This window comes from Crassostrea angulata, chromosome 1 (genome assembly GCF_025612915.1).
Source record: "Crassostrea angulata isolate pt1a10 chromosome 1, ASM2561291v2, whole genome shotgun sequence".
Lineage (NCBI taxonomy): Eukaryota > Metazoa > Mollusca > Bivalvia > Ostreida > Ostreidae > Magallana > Magallana angulata.
The window spans coordinates 41,899,517-41,914,436 of NC_069111.1; the positions used below are offsets into that span (position 1 = coordinate 41,899,517).

At 33.3% G+C, this 14,920-nt stretch overlaps 1 protein-coding gene across 6 annotated transcripts in view; it reads left to right on the forward strand.

The window, feature by feature from the left end:
* Positions 1 to 14,920, forward strand: part of LOC128158603 (uncharacterized) — a 44,974-nt gene that overhangs the window by 3,902 nt on the left and 26,152 nt on the right. For 4 of the 6 annotated variants that reach the window (XM_052821527.1, XM_052821548.1, XM_052821543.1 and 1 more), the window contains exons 3-5: positions 6,100 to 6,145; positions 13,551 to 13,627; positions 14,751 to 14,919. In XM_052821527.1, the coding sequence (XP_052677487.1) occupies positions 6,100 to 6,145; positions 13,551 to 13,627; positions 14,751 to 14,919 (292 nt within the window). Of the gene's footprint in view, positions 1 to 4,848; positions 4,955 to 6,099; positions 6,146 to 10,542; positions 11,149 to 13,550; positions 13,628 to 14,750; position 14,920 lie in introns of those variants that run through there. The other 2 variants (XM_052821564.1, XM_052821537.1) reach the window with 2 other exon arrangements.

Below are 14,920 nucleotides of genomic sequence, written 5' to 3' on the forward strand. Positions count from 1 at the left end.
TGTTAAATACTGAAATCTGATTGGTTTAGACGCAGTTGGTAATCCGTTCTATTACCCTCAGCATTAGCAACGCTCTTGGCAATGGGTAACACAACAAATTGTTACATGTGCGTATATAATGAGTGTACGGTTCGCCGTAGAATTCATTTCATTTTTATATAAAAGCAGTAAAATTTTCTTGAAAATTAAGACATTCAGTATAATAAAATAAATAGTGCCTGTTTGGGAGGGTAACTTTTGAAATTGACACCCCTCGAAAACCATTGTTAACCTCCGCTTCGCGTCGGTTGACAATGGTTGTCTTGGGGTGTCAATTTCAACAGTTACCCTCCTAAACAGGCACTATTTATATAGTGTTACTGGAAAAAATACTGACAGGGCCTGACTGGTTAGATCACCTGTGCATATAGCTAGGTTGATAGAACACCTGATTGGAGATTCAGGGTCCTGATTCAAATCCCTATCTAGGCCAACATTAATTCTACCATCCCTTTTCACCATGAAATAAAACAATACTTGCATGAACCCATACAATAAAATACAATCACAAAGAAGTTCAACTCATGGTGAATTACTGATGCTCAAAAGGCTTAAAATATAACACAGGCTTTCTGTGACCTTTTATTAGGGCTCCGCTCTGTGGGTGCCCTAAAATGATCAGTCTGTTTGTCCATCTGTCTGTCTGTCTTTCCGTTTGTCTGCTGTCTGAGATTGCTTGTCCGGAGCATATCTTCTCTCTCCTTGGCCCAATCTGGCTCATATTTTACCCACAGAGTGCCTTTGGATATAAGGTGTGCAGTGACCTTGAACCATGTTTTTAAGTGTAAGTTTAAGGTCATTTCAAAATTATATATAAAATCCTTGTCTGGGGCATATTTTCTCTCCCCTTGGTCTATTCTTGCTCATTCTTCACTCACAGAGTGTCTATGGTCAAAGGGTAGCTGACCATCCAAAAATTCTTTTTTTCAGAGCATATACGATATACTTTCCACTTAGCCCTATTTGGCTCATTCTTCACTGTTGTGACCTTGAACCAATTTTCAAATTCAAATGTGTAGTTCATAGCAGAATGATATACAAAATCCTTGTCTGAAGCATATCTTCTCTCTCTTTGGTCTACTCTGGCTCATATTTCACTTACATGGTTCCTTTGGTCAAAGGGTATACAGTGACCTTGAATAATGTTTGTAGGTCAAGCGTCAAGGTCATATCAGATCACACAAAAATCCTTTTTTAAGAGCATTCATACTTTCCACTTAGCCCTATTTGGTTAATACTTTACTTAAACAGAGCTATAACTTGGTTAATGGTGTGCAGTGACCTTGAACTTAGTCAATGTGAAGGTCATAGTGGATCTCTCTATAATCAGTTTTGGAGCGTAGATTATTTCCCATTTGTTTACAGATGAAACAAAAATGTTTGTATGTAGGGGGTAATTAGATTTAATTAGAAGTTCTATGCCAGCTAGAAAATTTCTAAGTTATAGGTCAGGGTCAAAGCAAAGTTGTCTGAAATTCTTTTCATGCTATTGACCATTATTTAAGTGGGGCCCTTTTAAGATGGTCACCATCTTAATGTTGTCTAGTTTCCACCTTATAATGGAAGGTCATATGATAAATTTATAAAAATGATTTCAAGAGTCTTATAGCCAGGTGCAGATCATCAGATCAAACCCGACTCTATAAACTTAATTTCTTGATTGTCATTCTTTTGATAAAACTGCATATCTTATTTGCCTACACACAGAATTTATCATGATTATGAAACATGTTGGTCACAATGATTGCACTTTGAATGGTTCAAATTTGCAATTTTTGGTTGGGAAGAAGCATCCATCGAAAATTGTACAAACCATGCTATTAAAAGTTAATGAAGTGTTCAATGTAATTGCTCAATGGCAATCAGAGTTTACCGGTATAATTTACACAGACACTGGCACCATATGTCAAAAATTCTGGCCATTAATGTATTAATCAGCAACTGAGCTTACCAAACACCAATTTTAACTCCTTGAATTATAAAGTAAATAAATTGGACTACAGTTGTGATAGGACTAAAATGCTGCAGTAGTGTATCCTTGGGAATGACTTATAAGGTCAAATTAAATGAAAAAGGCATTAAATTATATAAGATATAATGATAATTATACAAAATTAATTAATGTTGGTTCCCTGAAACATACTAGAACAGGTATCTGAAATAAAAAAAACCAAAATACTAAATTTGATGGCACTGATTCCATTTAAGAGGAACTAATTGAAGACTCTATCCTAAGTTTTCGACTAACACCATAATTAATACTACCGTAAAGTTAAAAAGGAAACAGTTTGGTACTCATTTATTTGACATTACCAAAATCTGATTGATAATGTCATAAAACTGGGCCGTGTGAATGTTCTAAATTTCATTGAATGGAGTACATTATAATTTTTTGTTTAATCAGTGTTTCTGTATTTGATGCTTACCGATGCTGCAATTAAAAACCTGATATTTGCTAATGCGTGTATTGATAATGGGTCATGAAGAGGTCAAAGCAAACAAATAATACAATAGTTAAGGTACTTCTTATTCATCACCAACCATAATAACAGAAAATATCTTTACTTAAGGTCAAATTATGTTCCAAGAGAAAATATTGAATAAAATAGGTGAAATAGAATTCTGGATTATCAAAATGATTATCAGGAACTTTTGTGTATATGTAATGTCAATATTAGTATTCTTATAATTTTTGTATTTTGGATTAAGAACACTGTGTCCTGTGTTGGAATTTGTTTAATTGAACACTTACAGCATCTTGATTTGTGACTTCACTTATACTTGAAAATTAACTTGAAGTGAAGCAGAAGAAAAAATAAACACATATTCAGCTACTTTGAATTCAAATCCTGTGCAGGCATGTCACATCGGGAGGTATCGCCCCCCCCCCCCCCCCCTTCCTCAAAAAGAGACATTTTTTCTTAGTGATAAATGTACATATTAAAAATTGGATTCTGAAGGAACTGCCCACCCCCTTTTTTTGGGGGGGGGGGGGGGGGCTTTTAAAAAAATATACACAAAATAAACCTTATAAGATAATACGGTTTATCTAATCCTTTACCACCCCACCATATAAATAAAAAATAGGAATATCTATTGGTGAAGTGAGGTTGTTATATTTATTTTCACTCTAGACTAGAAGATTTTGGATATGACTGCAAAACCAAATGTTTCAAGGAATACTAAGATGTTACACACCAAATTATTATTTCATCTTATAAATATGGTATAGAGATTAAGAATTACATAGATCAATTAAAGTTATAATTATTATAAAGATACTAGTCTAGAAAATAAAAGTCAAAACTCTCTACAGCCATTATACTCTAGAGATCCATGTGATTTATTGTTTGTTTATGGCTATGAGAATACAATATGTATGTACAGTCAAACTTCGTTATCTCGAACTCGATGGGACTGTTTAGAAACTTTGAGATATCAGAGTAATCGAGATATTGAGGGTAAAATACCTTAAAATAAGTGGTTGGGACTTAAAATCACTTCAACATATCCACTGTATTTGAGATATCAGTGTTCGAGATATCGAAGTTCAACTGTTTATCACATTCATTAAATATATACTGTAACAGGAAAACATTAAAGGCAGGGAAGTGGGCTTAGTTAAGGAATAAGGAATCATTCCTAATTGAGTCTTATTAGGTGATAATTTCAATCGAGGCGTGATCAATTCCAATAAAGCCAGAGACTTTATGTCAGATAGATTTGATCACGCCCTGACCAAAATTACTACCTCATAATATTCAAAGAATGATTTCTTATTACTTATATAATTTTCAGCAATTGTAAGATTAGATATTGAAATATACCGGTAATTAAGAAAACCCCGCTTGCGCCCCAATTATACGTTATTTGAATTTTTAGGACTGAATAGTACAAAATCGATATGAAGTGTTATCACAGACAAAGACACTGCAAAATGGAAATATTATGAATTATGTAGAAAAAGTTTGTAAATCCATAAAATAATGTAATTATAATGAATTTGCATATGGTTCAATTTTAATCATAATTTTGAACCAACTCAAAGTAAAAGTTTAATATACATGTAGATTGCTTTGGAGTGTTTCTAGCAGTAGGTCTGAGCTCCAGGTCTGAAAAATTTCAGATGACAAATCTTTGTTGATGGGTCAGCTACAAACCTGCAGCTAGAGTGTTTCATGCATAACTTTACGTTTGAAAATACTGCAAGTGCATAAAGTTGAGATATGTTACGTGCATTGGTTTTTGAAACCTTGGGACATTTGTTGTTGCCATATTCTGTTTTTCTTAATACATCAGACTAAAGTTTGAATTTACGGTAAATGGTGCTACCTGTTGATAATCTAACATCAACACGTGCCATTCACATTGTACGTGTACGTAAGAGATGTGTGCTTGATTAAGTTTTCACAATGACAAAGTCTACACCTTAATTTTTACCTTTACGCTTTCCCACAGGTGAAACAATTGACTTAGATCCCACCCTTAATGTAACTGTTTGGGGTAGGACAGTCTGTGTGTGCGTCAACTTCAACAAAAATTCATACACATTAACTTTTGTAAAAGCCTTTATTTTAATGTCCAATTCAGGTGAACTGTTCTTTAGAAAATGTAATTTCAACCTCAAAGTGATTTCCTATTCATCATAAAATCTTATCTTTTTTGGAAATTTGAACACCAATAAAAAGATTTCTATCCCTGAAAGGGTGCAGCGTAGAATGAAATGTTTTTTAACGGTGGTATCTAACAGTCTCTACGTATTTATGTGAATTATGCAAATGTGTTTCCATGGCAGAAATATTAATAACAAAAAAGAAAACGGAAAACAATTTGTATACATGCAATTCAAAAATCAAAAAGTGAATGGGAAATCTTATATAAGGAATGATTTGACGAGCTGTTGTGTATAAATAGTGTAAGTGCGTGTACTAATATTTAATCTGGGGAATTTATCGTTTTATTTTAACAATGTGTTGGATGTTCTTCCCAAACTTTTATTCTAATGGCATGTCTTTTTTCTCTGGATTTGTTACAGATTAATCTGTCAACATTTCATATCACAGTTTTTGTTTGATAGAAAATAAGATCAGGGGTCAAGTGAAATATTTCATAATCATAATTACTGGTATATATATTTCAAAGATTTTCAAGGCAGCTGCTTGCATGTACTTTATTCTGAAAACAGATGAGGGCAAAAACTGATTGAAGAGGTAGTTCAAATTAAAGAAATATGATTTAATCATAAGCATAGCAAATACCGTACGGTACGTTAGAAAATGAATTGGAAAGGAATTTTTAACTTTGCTTTATCCTTGTATGTATGTTTTTATTGCACTTGAACCATTTACTGGACTTACACATTGAGAGAACTGCTTTGTTGGATCAAAAAAGATTCCTTTGCAGCAGTGCCTTGTATAGAAAAATTCTTGACAATGGTACCTAGTTATAATTAGATTTTATATTCCCAAGCTTAAAAATTAACACTTGAATAATGAAAGAGTATTAGGGTATACACATATAAAACCAATGAGTTAAATCATGTTTTATGGGACACTTATTTTGTCCTAATGTTATTTTGGAGAGAGGATTATAAAAGCATTTCCAATGTATATTCTTATTTCTTAAAAACCAGTCTATGACTTGCGCTTATGTGTATAGTAAGTTATTGATTCTATTCATCCAATATGAACAGTTTGATTCTTACCGAGTTCATTTTATTCTGATAACACAATGATTTTATTGCCCACCAGTGTTCGTCAAACTTCCTATGTAGCTATGAAGTTTATCCAAATGTTTAAATAGAGGATCCAAATTGATATCCCCCTGAAATCAACCGACAGAAATGACAAAAGTTGATTTTTCTATGACCTTGATAATTACAGCTAAAGGATTTTGCATGCCTATCCGGAAAATTGGTTTATTATTGTAAGTTCATTAGGATGAGAAAAAATGTCATTTGTAATTGATATTCTTATTACAATGTATTGTAAAACATGTATTATGAATCAGTTTTGATACTTCAGTCAGTTATGTGAAATTGTTTTCTTTTTCCTTTTTTAGAAAATTGCAAATGAACGAGACAAACTAAGACCCAGCTCATCTGAGAGTGAGTATCAATGGAATCAGTACTATTCTATGGGTACCCTCCCTGTTAATCATAATTTTTAGATAATTTAATTCTAGTTGTAACATGCTCTCTGATTGGCTAAAAAGTTATTTTATATCGTATAAAGAACGTTGCTTACATCATAGTAAGACTAACATCAAAGACGCATCAATCTGCCTGATTTACGTTTGAATTTTGTATAATTTGACTTCATTTTAAAGATCAAATGACTGTTTTTATCTACAATTAAGAGTAAAAAATTGATATTGTAATCAATGCATTCAATATTTATTAGTTTTATACGATTTAAAATGGTTTGAAACAGTTTAAGCTTTTTCATAAACTGCTTTGCTGTTTATAAAGCATAAACTGCCCCAAACCATTTTATATCGTATAAAACAAATAGATATTGAATTCATTGCTTAAATAAATTTTTACTATGTTTTAGACTATAAAAAGCATCAGTAAGGTTGTATGGGACACCTGTCGATATTAGATACTCTCACCAGCTCACAATTTTTAGATTTTACAATATTTGACCCAAAAAATATTTTTAAAATTTTGGAAAGATACAAACTATAAAAGCCGCAGCAGGATTTGAACCCATGATTTTTAGATTTGCATTTAATGCTCTAATTCATTGCACTGCACTAGAAGGTAACAATTGCAGAAGAGAAAACATTTATTGAGTTTATTGTTTATTTCAATAGAGAGTCTGGAAATGACATACACTTTACCGGTACTTATATGCAATTGTGATGGTAAGACCAGTTTGAATACTGGCGCCAGATTGCTCAGTTGGTAGAGCACCTGACAAGAAATTCAGGGGGCCTGGGTTTAAATCCCAGGCTGTTATTATTTCTCCCATCTCGATACGTTTGGTGCAGTGTCAACCCCAGGAACTGACAGGTTAACTCCTGCCAGGGGAAAGAGCCTTGGGTGATCTTCCATGGTAAAGATCATTAATTTAAGGTGGAAGGAATGTGACAGTCAGAGGACAGACTGGTTCGCATACTGGCATTAGATCACTCAGCATGTAGAGCACCTGCATGAAATTCACTGCGCAGAATTTGGGTTCGAATCCAGGTTTGGTCAATCATTATTTCAGCCAACCCATTACACAATCCGTGGATGATAATTTATGCTCAATAGATAGATAAGGTACATAATGTATGGATGGTATATAATGATAACTAGATTATCTAGACAGTCTCTTGATGATATGCTAATTAAGTCTGATACACTGTCTCTTATAGGGATGAGAGGTATAAGATTTCATGTGTATGGCATCAGAAGTAAAGTTTTAGAAAACTCGATCCATGTATGATATACTATCATGCTAAGTAAATTTGTCATACAAGGCACTGAGACATTTTAACAAAGGTTCTGCAGTGTTAAAAAAGCAATGACCTATAAAAACAAAAGATTAATTTGTTGATATCGCAATGTCCTTTGTTTCTGTCACCTCTGAAATGTTTTGGCCTTGGCCAGTCCAGTGGATCAGATAAGGTATAAGACTTCACCTGTTGTTCCTGGACATCAAATTTTGTTGTAATTAGGAGACAGTTCTTCATTGTAATAAGATCTTGTCAGAGATTCCAACATAGCTGTGACTCTATCTCGTTGTCCGCGGACTCCCAGATATATTACCCCCATTGTTATCGATGCAGTGGTTGTAGATATCTGAAGTAATCCTTCATACAACAAAGCTTACCAAGGGAGAGCTGTCTCGCCTGCTATTCTGGGCGATTTTATGAAGATTGAATAATATTTTATAAGAACTAAAGATTGTTTTATTATCTGTTAAAACCTCTGCTGGAAAGTCTTGTCTTAACAAAGACAAAAATATAAACAAATACATGGAAACCTTGTCTTGTTACAGCTAGTTAAATTATCCATTGCGGAGTAGCAGCTGGTATTGATTAAGACACTATCCCCTTTTTCTGTTGACAGTGGTTAAGGGAGGGGTAATATAAAATTTGAATACAAATCAGAAGCCATGGAATTAGAACAAGCCTGACACTATTTGATCATGACAGAAAAGCCAGAGGTTACAAAGTTAAATCATAGATCACAGAGCAAAGCCCAATGTCACATATCTAAGCAAGAGGTCATACAACAAAGCTTGAGGTCACAGCAAACCAAATGGCCCTGCAGCAAAGCTGAAGGTCATTCAGCAAAGCCAAATGTCAAACAGCTAAGCAAAAGGTCACACATTAAAGCCTGGGGTCACAAAGCAAAGCAACAGGCCACACTGCAATGCAAGAGATCCCACAGTAAATACTGAGAATAGCAAAGCAAAAGTCACAGGGCAAAGCCAAAGGTAGCAAAACAAAGCAAGAGATCACACAACAAAGACTGAAGTCACACAACAAATCCTTATATCACACATCATAGCAAGAGGTCCCATAGGTCCCAGAGCAAAAGAAGATGTCATGCAGCAAATCAAAAGGTCACACAGCAAAGCAAGAGGTCACAGCTAAGCAAGAGGTCACACAGCAAAGCAAGAGGTCATCACACAGCAAAACTTGAGGTCACATAGCAAAGCTAAAGGTCACACAGCAAGCAATAGGTCACATAGCAAAGCAAGAAGTAACATAGCAATGCAAGAAGATACATTGCAAAGCAAGAAGTTAAACAGCAAGGCAAGAAGTTACACAGCAAAGCTTGAGGTAACACAGCAACACCTGATATCATAAAGCATAGTCCATTGGCATTTGGATCTTACTGACAATCACACAGCAAAGAGTCAGTACCACTTTAATGAAGCTCTTACAGTTCATATAGCTATTGTTTTGTTTTTAAATCTCAGCATCTCATCATCATTGTTTGATTTCTTCCATGATAAGAGCCTGCCAGCATGAAGTCACAATTACTAGTTATGTCAATGTATGATTGGACAGAACTGATGATAAGTCATGACTTCAGGACTTTAATTCCATTGGGCAAACTTGTTGTGTAAATATCAACATTAAAACAAAGCCAAGTAAAGACCTCTTGAGAAATGGTTAGACCCTTTGAGAAAGGGTTAAGACTTTTGGAGTTTGCATTCATGTTATGAAAGAAGAGGGCAGGTGGATCTAAACTATCTGACGAGAAATGGCCAGGCATGAGTAGGCCAGCATTCATACCTAGAAAATTTTGCTTTACAGGTGAGCATTAATTTTAATATTGATTGATTTGTGAAATTCTGTTGTCATAGAAAGATACAGAGGGTAATGCAAGTCAATGGTTTGTTGCTCTAAAATATGAATGTTATTTTGCCTGATGCAGTTCTACTTGAAATTTATGAATTTTCTTCGAAACAAAAGAAACAGAAAGGGTCTTGAAGCTTAGGGACTTCTCTTCAGTACAACTTGCAACTGGTATTTATCCCATAAATAGACTATTAAGAGGCTACAACACACTATTGAACCTCCTTATCAACAGAAAAAAAGTAGTAGTGACTATATGGTGTCTTCATCATTTGTTGAATATAAATTTTCCTGGATTTTATGTGGTTCTTATTCAAGAAAATGAATGTTCATTGAAGTACAACATATGTTGGCATACTGGATTAATTGATAGGAATGTTGGTCATGAATTTACATATCCTTGAAGCGATGATTTTCACAAAATTCATGAAAATTGGTGCCCACGCATAATAATGTAACTACAGTACTGTTTGTTTAATTGAGCCACACAAGTCCTAAATCTTACAGATTTCTTAGGTGTGTGTATGTGTAATTTTTATTTCTCTGTTGAGTAACCAAAATCTTTGAGGCTTTGTTGGTTGAGAACATCTTAAACTGTTATTCAGTTTGACTGACTAATATTGACTGCAGCAATTAAACTAAGGTCCTTATGATTCAAAGGTTCCAATTTCAGAACAAACTCTTAGGTGTCTTTTAAGGAAAACGTCTGTAGATTCCTGCCTTACCACCTACTAGATTTGTTTATTGCAAATTAGATTAATAAAATCCAATGTTTATCATCTTGCAAATACGACAATGTTAAACTTGGAATTTTAAAGCTGCATGACTAATAAGTTCTGCCAATTGATAGCATGAAATTCTGACCAGAAGAATTCAATTAAGATTCTAATGAAACACTGTTTCCAATGAAATTTATGAAAAAATGTTTACTAATATATTAAATTAGTTTTTGTTTTTCCGTGTTATCTAGTTTCTTAGAGTCCAGTTATTGATTACACACCTTACAAAGGTTTAATGTTAAGTCCTAAATCAATGCCCATTTTAGGCAGCTTTCAAACTTTGCTATTTTTTTGTCATTAGTAATCTGTGTAGAAGATTCTAGATGATTCTGTGGAATGGGACACACACATATTGATTATTATGATATTTCTGATTGATTTGAAGTAAAATATTTTTAGTCTGTTTTAAATCCGGCAAGATCTAGTTCTTGGAGTGTCTGTTTATCTCTGCTGTGAATAACCTGTTCCTCCATATTAGATTCACGTGGATTTTGGGTTCCTTTATGAAGATCAATCCTGAAAAGAATATCTAAAGCCACGAATGGTCTGCAACCTCACTGCTGAGATATGACAGAATGATTGTGGTATTTTTACATTAAACTCAAGAGGGAAAATGGACGTTCTCTGTCTGATGCTTTTATAATGCAGGAAAATTCCAATATCTTGTCAAAAGAAGGAGAATTAATTTTGGAAATTAATCAGAGAGCCGACTAATGGTGGTGTGGAATTCTGTTTTGGTGTTACTTTGAAATCCTATTCTGACCTGCTCCAGTAATCCTTCAATGATGAGGAAGCAAAAAGGAAAATTGTTATGGATGGAAGTATTCATGATACACTTCAAGTTTAACCCTGTTTGAGAGCAAAGCTCTTGCTGATAATGACTTGTGTATGTTTTAAAGAGAACATAGGAACTTGACAAAGATCAGACAATGAAAACGCATGGCTGAAGAACTAGACTGCTTTCTGTGTAAATGTGCCGTGCAGTATGTTCAGAAGCTAGACCTGTTGAATGAGAAGATGGTACCAACAGGTAAAAGCGTGAACAAGGAGCAATAATTTATGCTCCTTTCTTGTTATAATGATCATTTGAACATCATTTATTGGGTGTACAATCAAATGGTGAAAAATTAAATGGAAATTTAATTTGATATTTGCAATCAAAACCCATTTTTGGAGGAAAACATGTATAGCAATTACCATTTAAACGTAATAGTGATTTAAGATCTTCTTTGTATGCTTGAAATTTAGGATCCAGGCGAATGGTTCCCATTCTCTTTCAAAGGGAGATAACTCTGCTTTTGCCAAAAGACTTATCAACAACTGAATATCACAACATATTTTAAAAATGCATGCTATTAATATTATTTTTTTTAAATGTAAACCAAAATACACAAATGAAAGAATCAATTCTAATACTAACTTTATTTCTGGGTTCTCCATTATATAGATTTTGTGACAGAAAATGCTAAAACGAGCAGTGATTTAGTTGATGTAAATGGTACCTGATAGTACCGTAAAAGAAAGAACCTAATTTTAGAGTAAAATTATGTACAAAGTTTTACTTTGGTTTTTTTTCCCCTGTATAATTCACTGCATGGTTGGCCTCTGACATTAGTGAGCAGACCAAAAAGCAAATATCATTGAGGTGTAATGAAATTTACATATTGTTGGTATGGTAAAATTTACATGGCATGAAAACAGGTTATTGTGACACTTTATAAACTGTTGTTATGTGGTACATCTAGATCTCTGTAAACTTATGTATTCATATTTGTTAGCAGTGATGAAGTTACACAATTAGGCGGGGTCAAAGAGAATGTAAAGTGTCAGTAAAGATATCATTTTTTGTTTAACATGAAATTTGATGCCACAGATAACATTGTACGGAAGATTGACTTCTGAAAGTTGTTTAAACTTGTATTCATGCTCAAGAAGTGGGCAATCATACAGTACATAACCGCGCTTTGTTGTTAATCAACGGTCAAATCTGCGACATGTCTTAATTGATTTTTATCAGTTATCAGCTGTTAAAAAAGTAGACCTGTATACAATTTCCAAGAGGATCGAATGTCTTTTCAACGTATGTGAATAATCTCTTAAATCAGTATTTTTTAGATGAACAATTATTTTCAGTTTTTACTCAGTGTCAGAATGTGATCAACTTTATAAGAGACCAAAAAGGTCAAATGTTGAATTTTCTCTTGATAAGTGGCTGCAGATTAGATATTAATCTTGCCATCACTATCAAGTTATACAAGGAGTTTAACTTTATTTCTATCAGGATTTTTTAGTTACATTGTTAGTTTAAAACTAAAGAGGGCAAGTATAAGATGTTAATTTTCTGATTTTTTTTACATTTTAGTATGAGCGATATTTTTAAATATTTTCATATGCAAAACATCAAAGGGGTTGACGAAATAATATTTTGTTCATTTGTAACTATATAGATGATTGATGTAAACCAAATTCATTTTCAATCCATAATTTTTCTTTGTATTTACTGTGTCTTAATTTTTTTCTTTTTTTTCCAAACTATTTTTTGAAAACAGAAATCAAAAAGCAATTGATTATTTAGAGGAGTGGACAGGGATGAAATCTAACCTGAAATTGATAATATGTATCTTTGTTTGCTAAGGGTTTTCGGTCTACTTTGCTCACCAGGGAGTGAAGTGGATCGAAAACCCTTGGCTAGCAAAGATGGATAATACAGTCAAACCTTGTTATCTCGGACTACATTGGACTGGTTAAAAACTTTGAGATATCCAAGTATTCGAGATATTAAGGATAAATTACTTAAAGTATAAGTGGTTGGGACTTACAAATCACTTCGACATATCCATTGTATTCGAGATATCGGTGTTCGAGATACCGAAGTTCAACTGTATGTGGCCTAAATTCTTTTTGCTGCAGCTGACTGAAAATTTACAATTTTTTTCGGCTTTTGACTATTTCTCCCATATGCAGTTTATTGTTGCAACTGGAAATATTTTCATTTTTTGCATTATCTGTAGTTGTATTAAATGTTAACCCTCAATCGCATATACAAGCATTAGGATTTTAATTTTAAAATGGTGGTGATGTAGTGTCAACGTACCTCTTTTTTAATCAATTTTATTCTTTAATATGTCAAATTTTACTATAGATGAAGTCAATCCATCCCTCTCCTGATGCAATGTTCCCGTTTTATATATAGTATACATCATTTAATATTCAGATTTCATACATATTCAACACAATATAATATGTTAATGGTTCACTATAAGGTTTAATTACTGCCAATCTGTCGGTGGTCTAAAAATGTATGTAATCTAAACATGGATCTTAAAAATGACAGAACCTTTGTGAGGGTACTTATCCTTACAGCTTGATTTAATTATGGTAGTATGTTTAGAATGTAAAATGGTTATAAAAAAGGTTTTGTTTTAATTCCAGGTGGAAATGACTTGGATGAACAAGTAAAACTCCAACAGGCTATGCTGAGACGACAAGAATTGCTGGACAAAATAAGAGTAAGTCAGATCACAGGTTCCCCAGACTGTAAACCTTATCATGGCCGTATGTAGCCGCAGATCTGTAGCTAACTTTATGAAAGCCTAATACGTTTTTAAAAGTATATTTATTCATATTTCGATTCATATTTAACTTAATGAACTTTTTAAATTATACTGTTAGGGCACATGATTAAATGCTCAATTAAGGTGTAGATTAATTTTTAAATAGAAAATAGCTGGAAAGCTACCAGAAATATTCAAGAAACTAACTGTAACATGCCGCAAGCGAGTGATCCCAGGAATTTCGATAGCAAAAATTAAATTGTCACTTTGCTATTTTGGTCAATTTTAGAGATACCATTACCAAGGATGTTAATTAAAACAATATCATGTAATTGTAAGCGGTCATTTATCTATCTTTTATGAATCAATTATTAAATACTTATTTTCTAGATTTAAATGTATATTGTGATATGCCATTACTCTAAAAAGAGGTCAACTCTATTTTATCTAACTTGTAGTGTTAAGAAAACTGTGTTGTTTATGTCAAAGACTAGATCATAAACTAAAATGAAAGAAATGAAAACCTATTAAAAAATGATAAAACATGCATACAAGATTTAAAACCTATTCAGTTTACATTGCAAAATGCCAACTCATTCATGGCCACTTAGAGGCACTTCTCTTTTTTATTTGAAAAGGACTGGTAAGGATTTCATTATAAAATGAATGCATGAAGTTATCAATAATTAATTTAAAAAAAGATTATTTTCTCTCCTTACCTGAATATTTGATGTTAAACACCTGAACGTTTTATTTTATACAAGTAGCAGCTGACTATCTCCTTCTTTGTGGCTCTTTGAATCATTGTATTAGTAATTGTCATCCCTAACCCCTAATCCACTTCTCAAAAAAAAAAATGATTATATAACATTCCATACTGTGTATATGTTCAACTTGATTTATTATAATTTTTTAATAAAAATTTAATTTAATTTATTAAATCATGTTACAAACTTGCTATGTGTATGAGGTGTCTAATATTAACAGTGAATAAATGAAATAGAAGATTGTGATTATTAAATTGATATGTTTAGTTTGATACATATAAACTTGACTTGTTCTTGTCTTATTCCCTTAGCATGAGCAGTTAGTTAATGAGGATCACGGCCGTCGCCCCCGATCTCACAGTGCCAGGCGACGTTACACCCCCTCCCCCCTCCCTCCCCCACCGTCTCGAAGGTCATTGCCAGATTTCAACAGGAACCAGTCGTATCGGGACGATAATAACAACCCCTACAGAGACAAAGG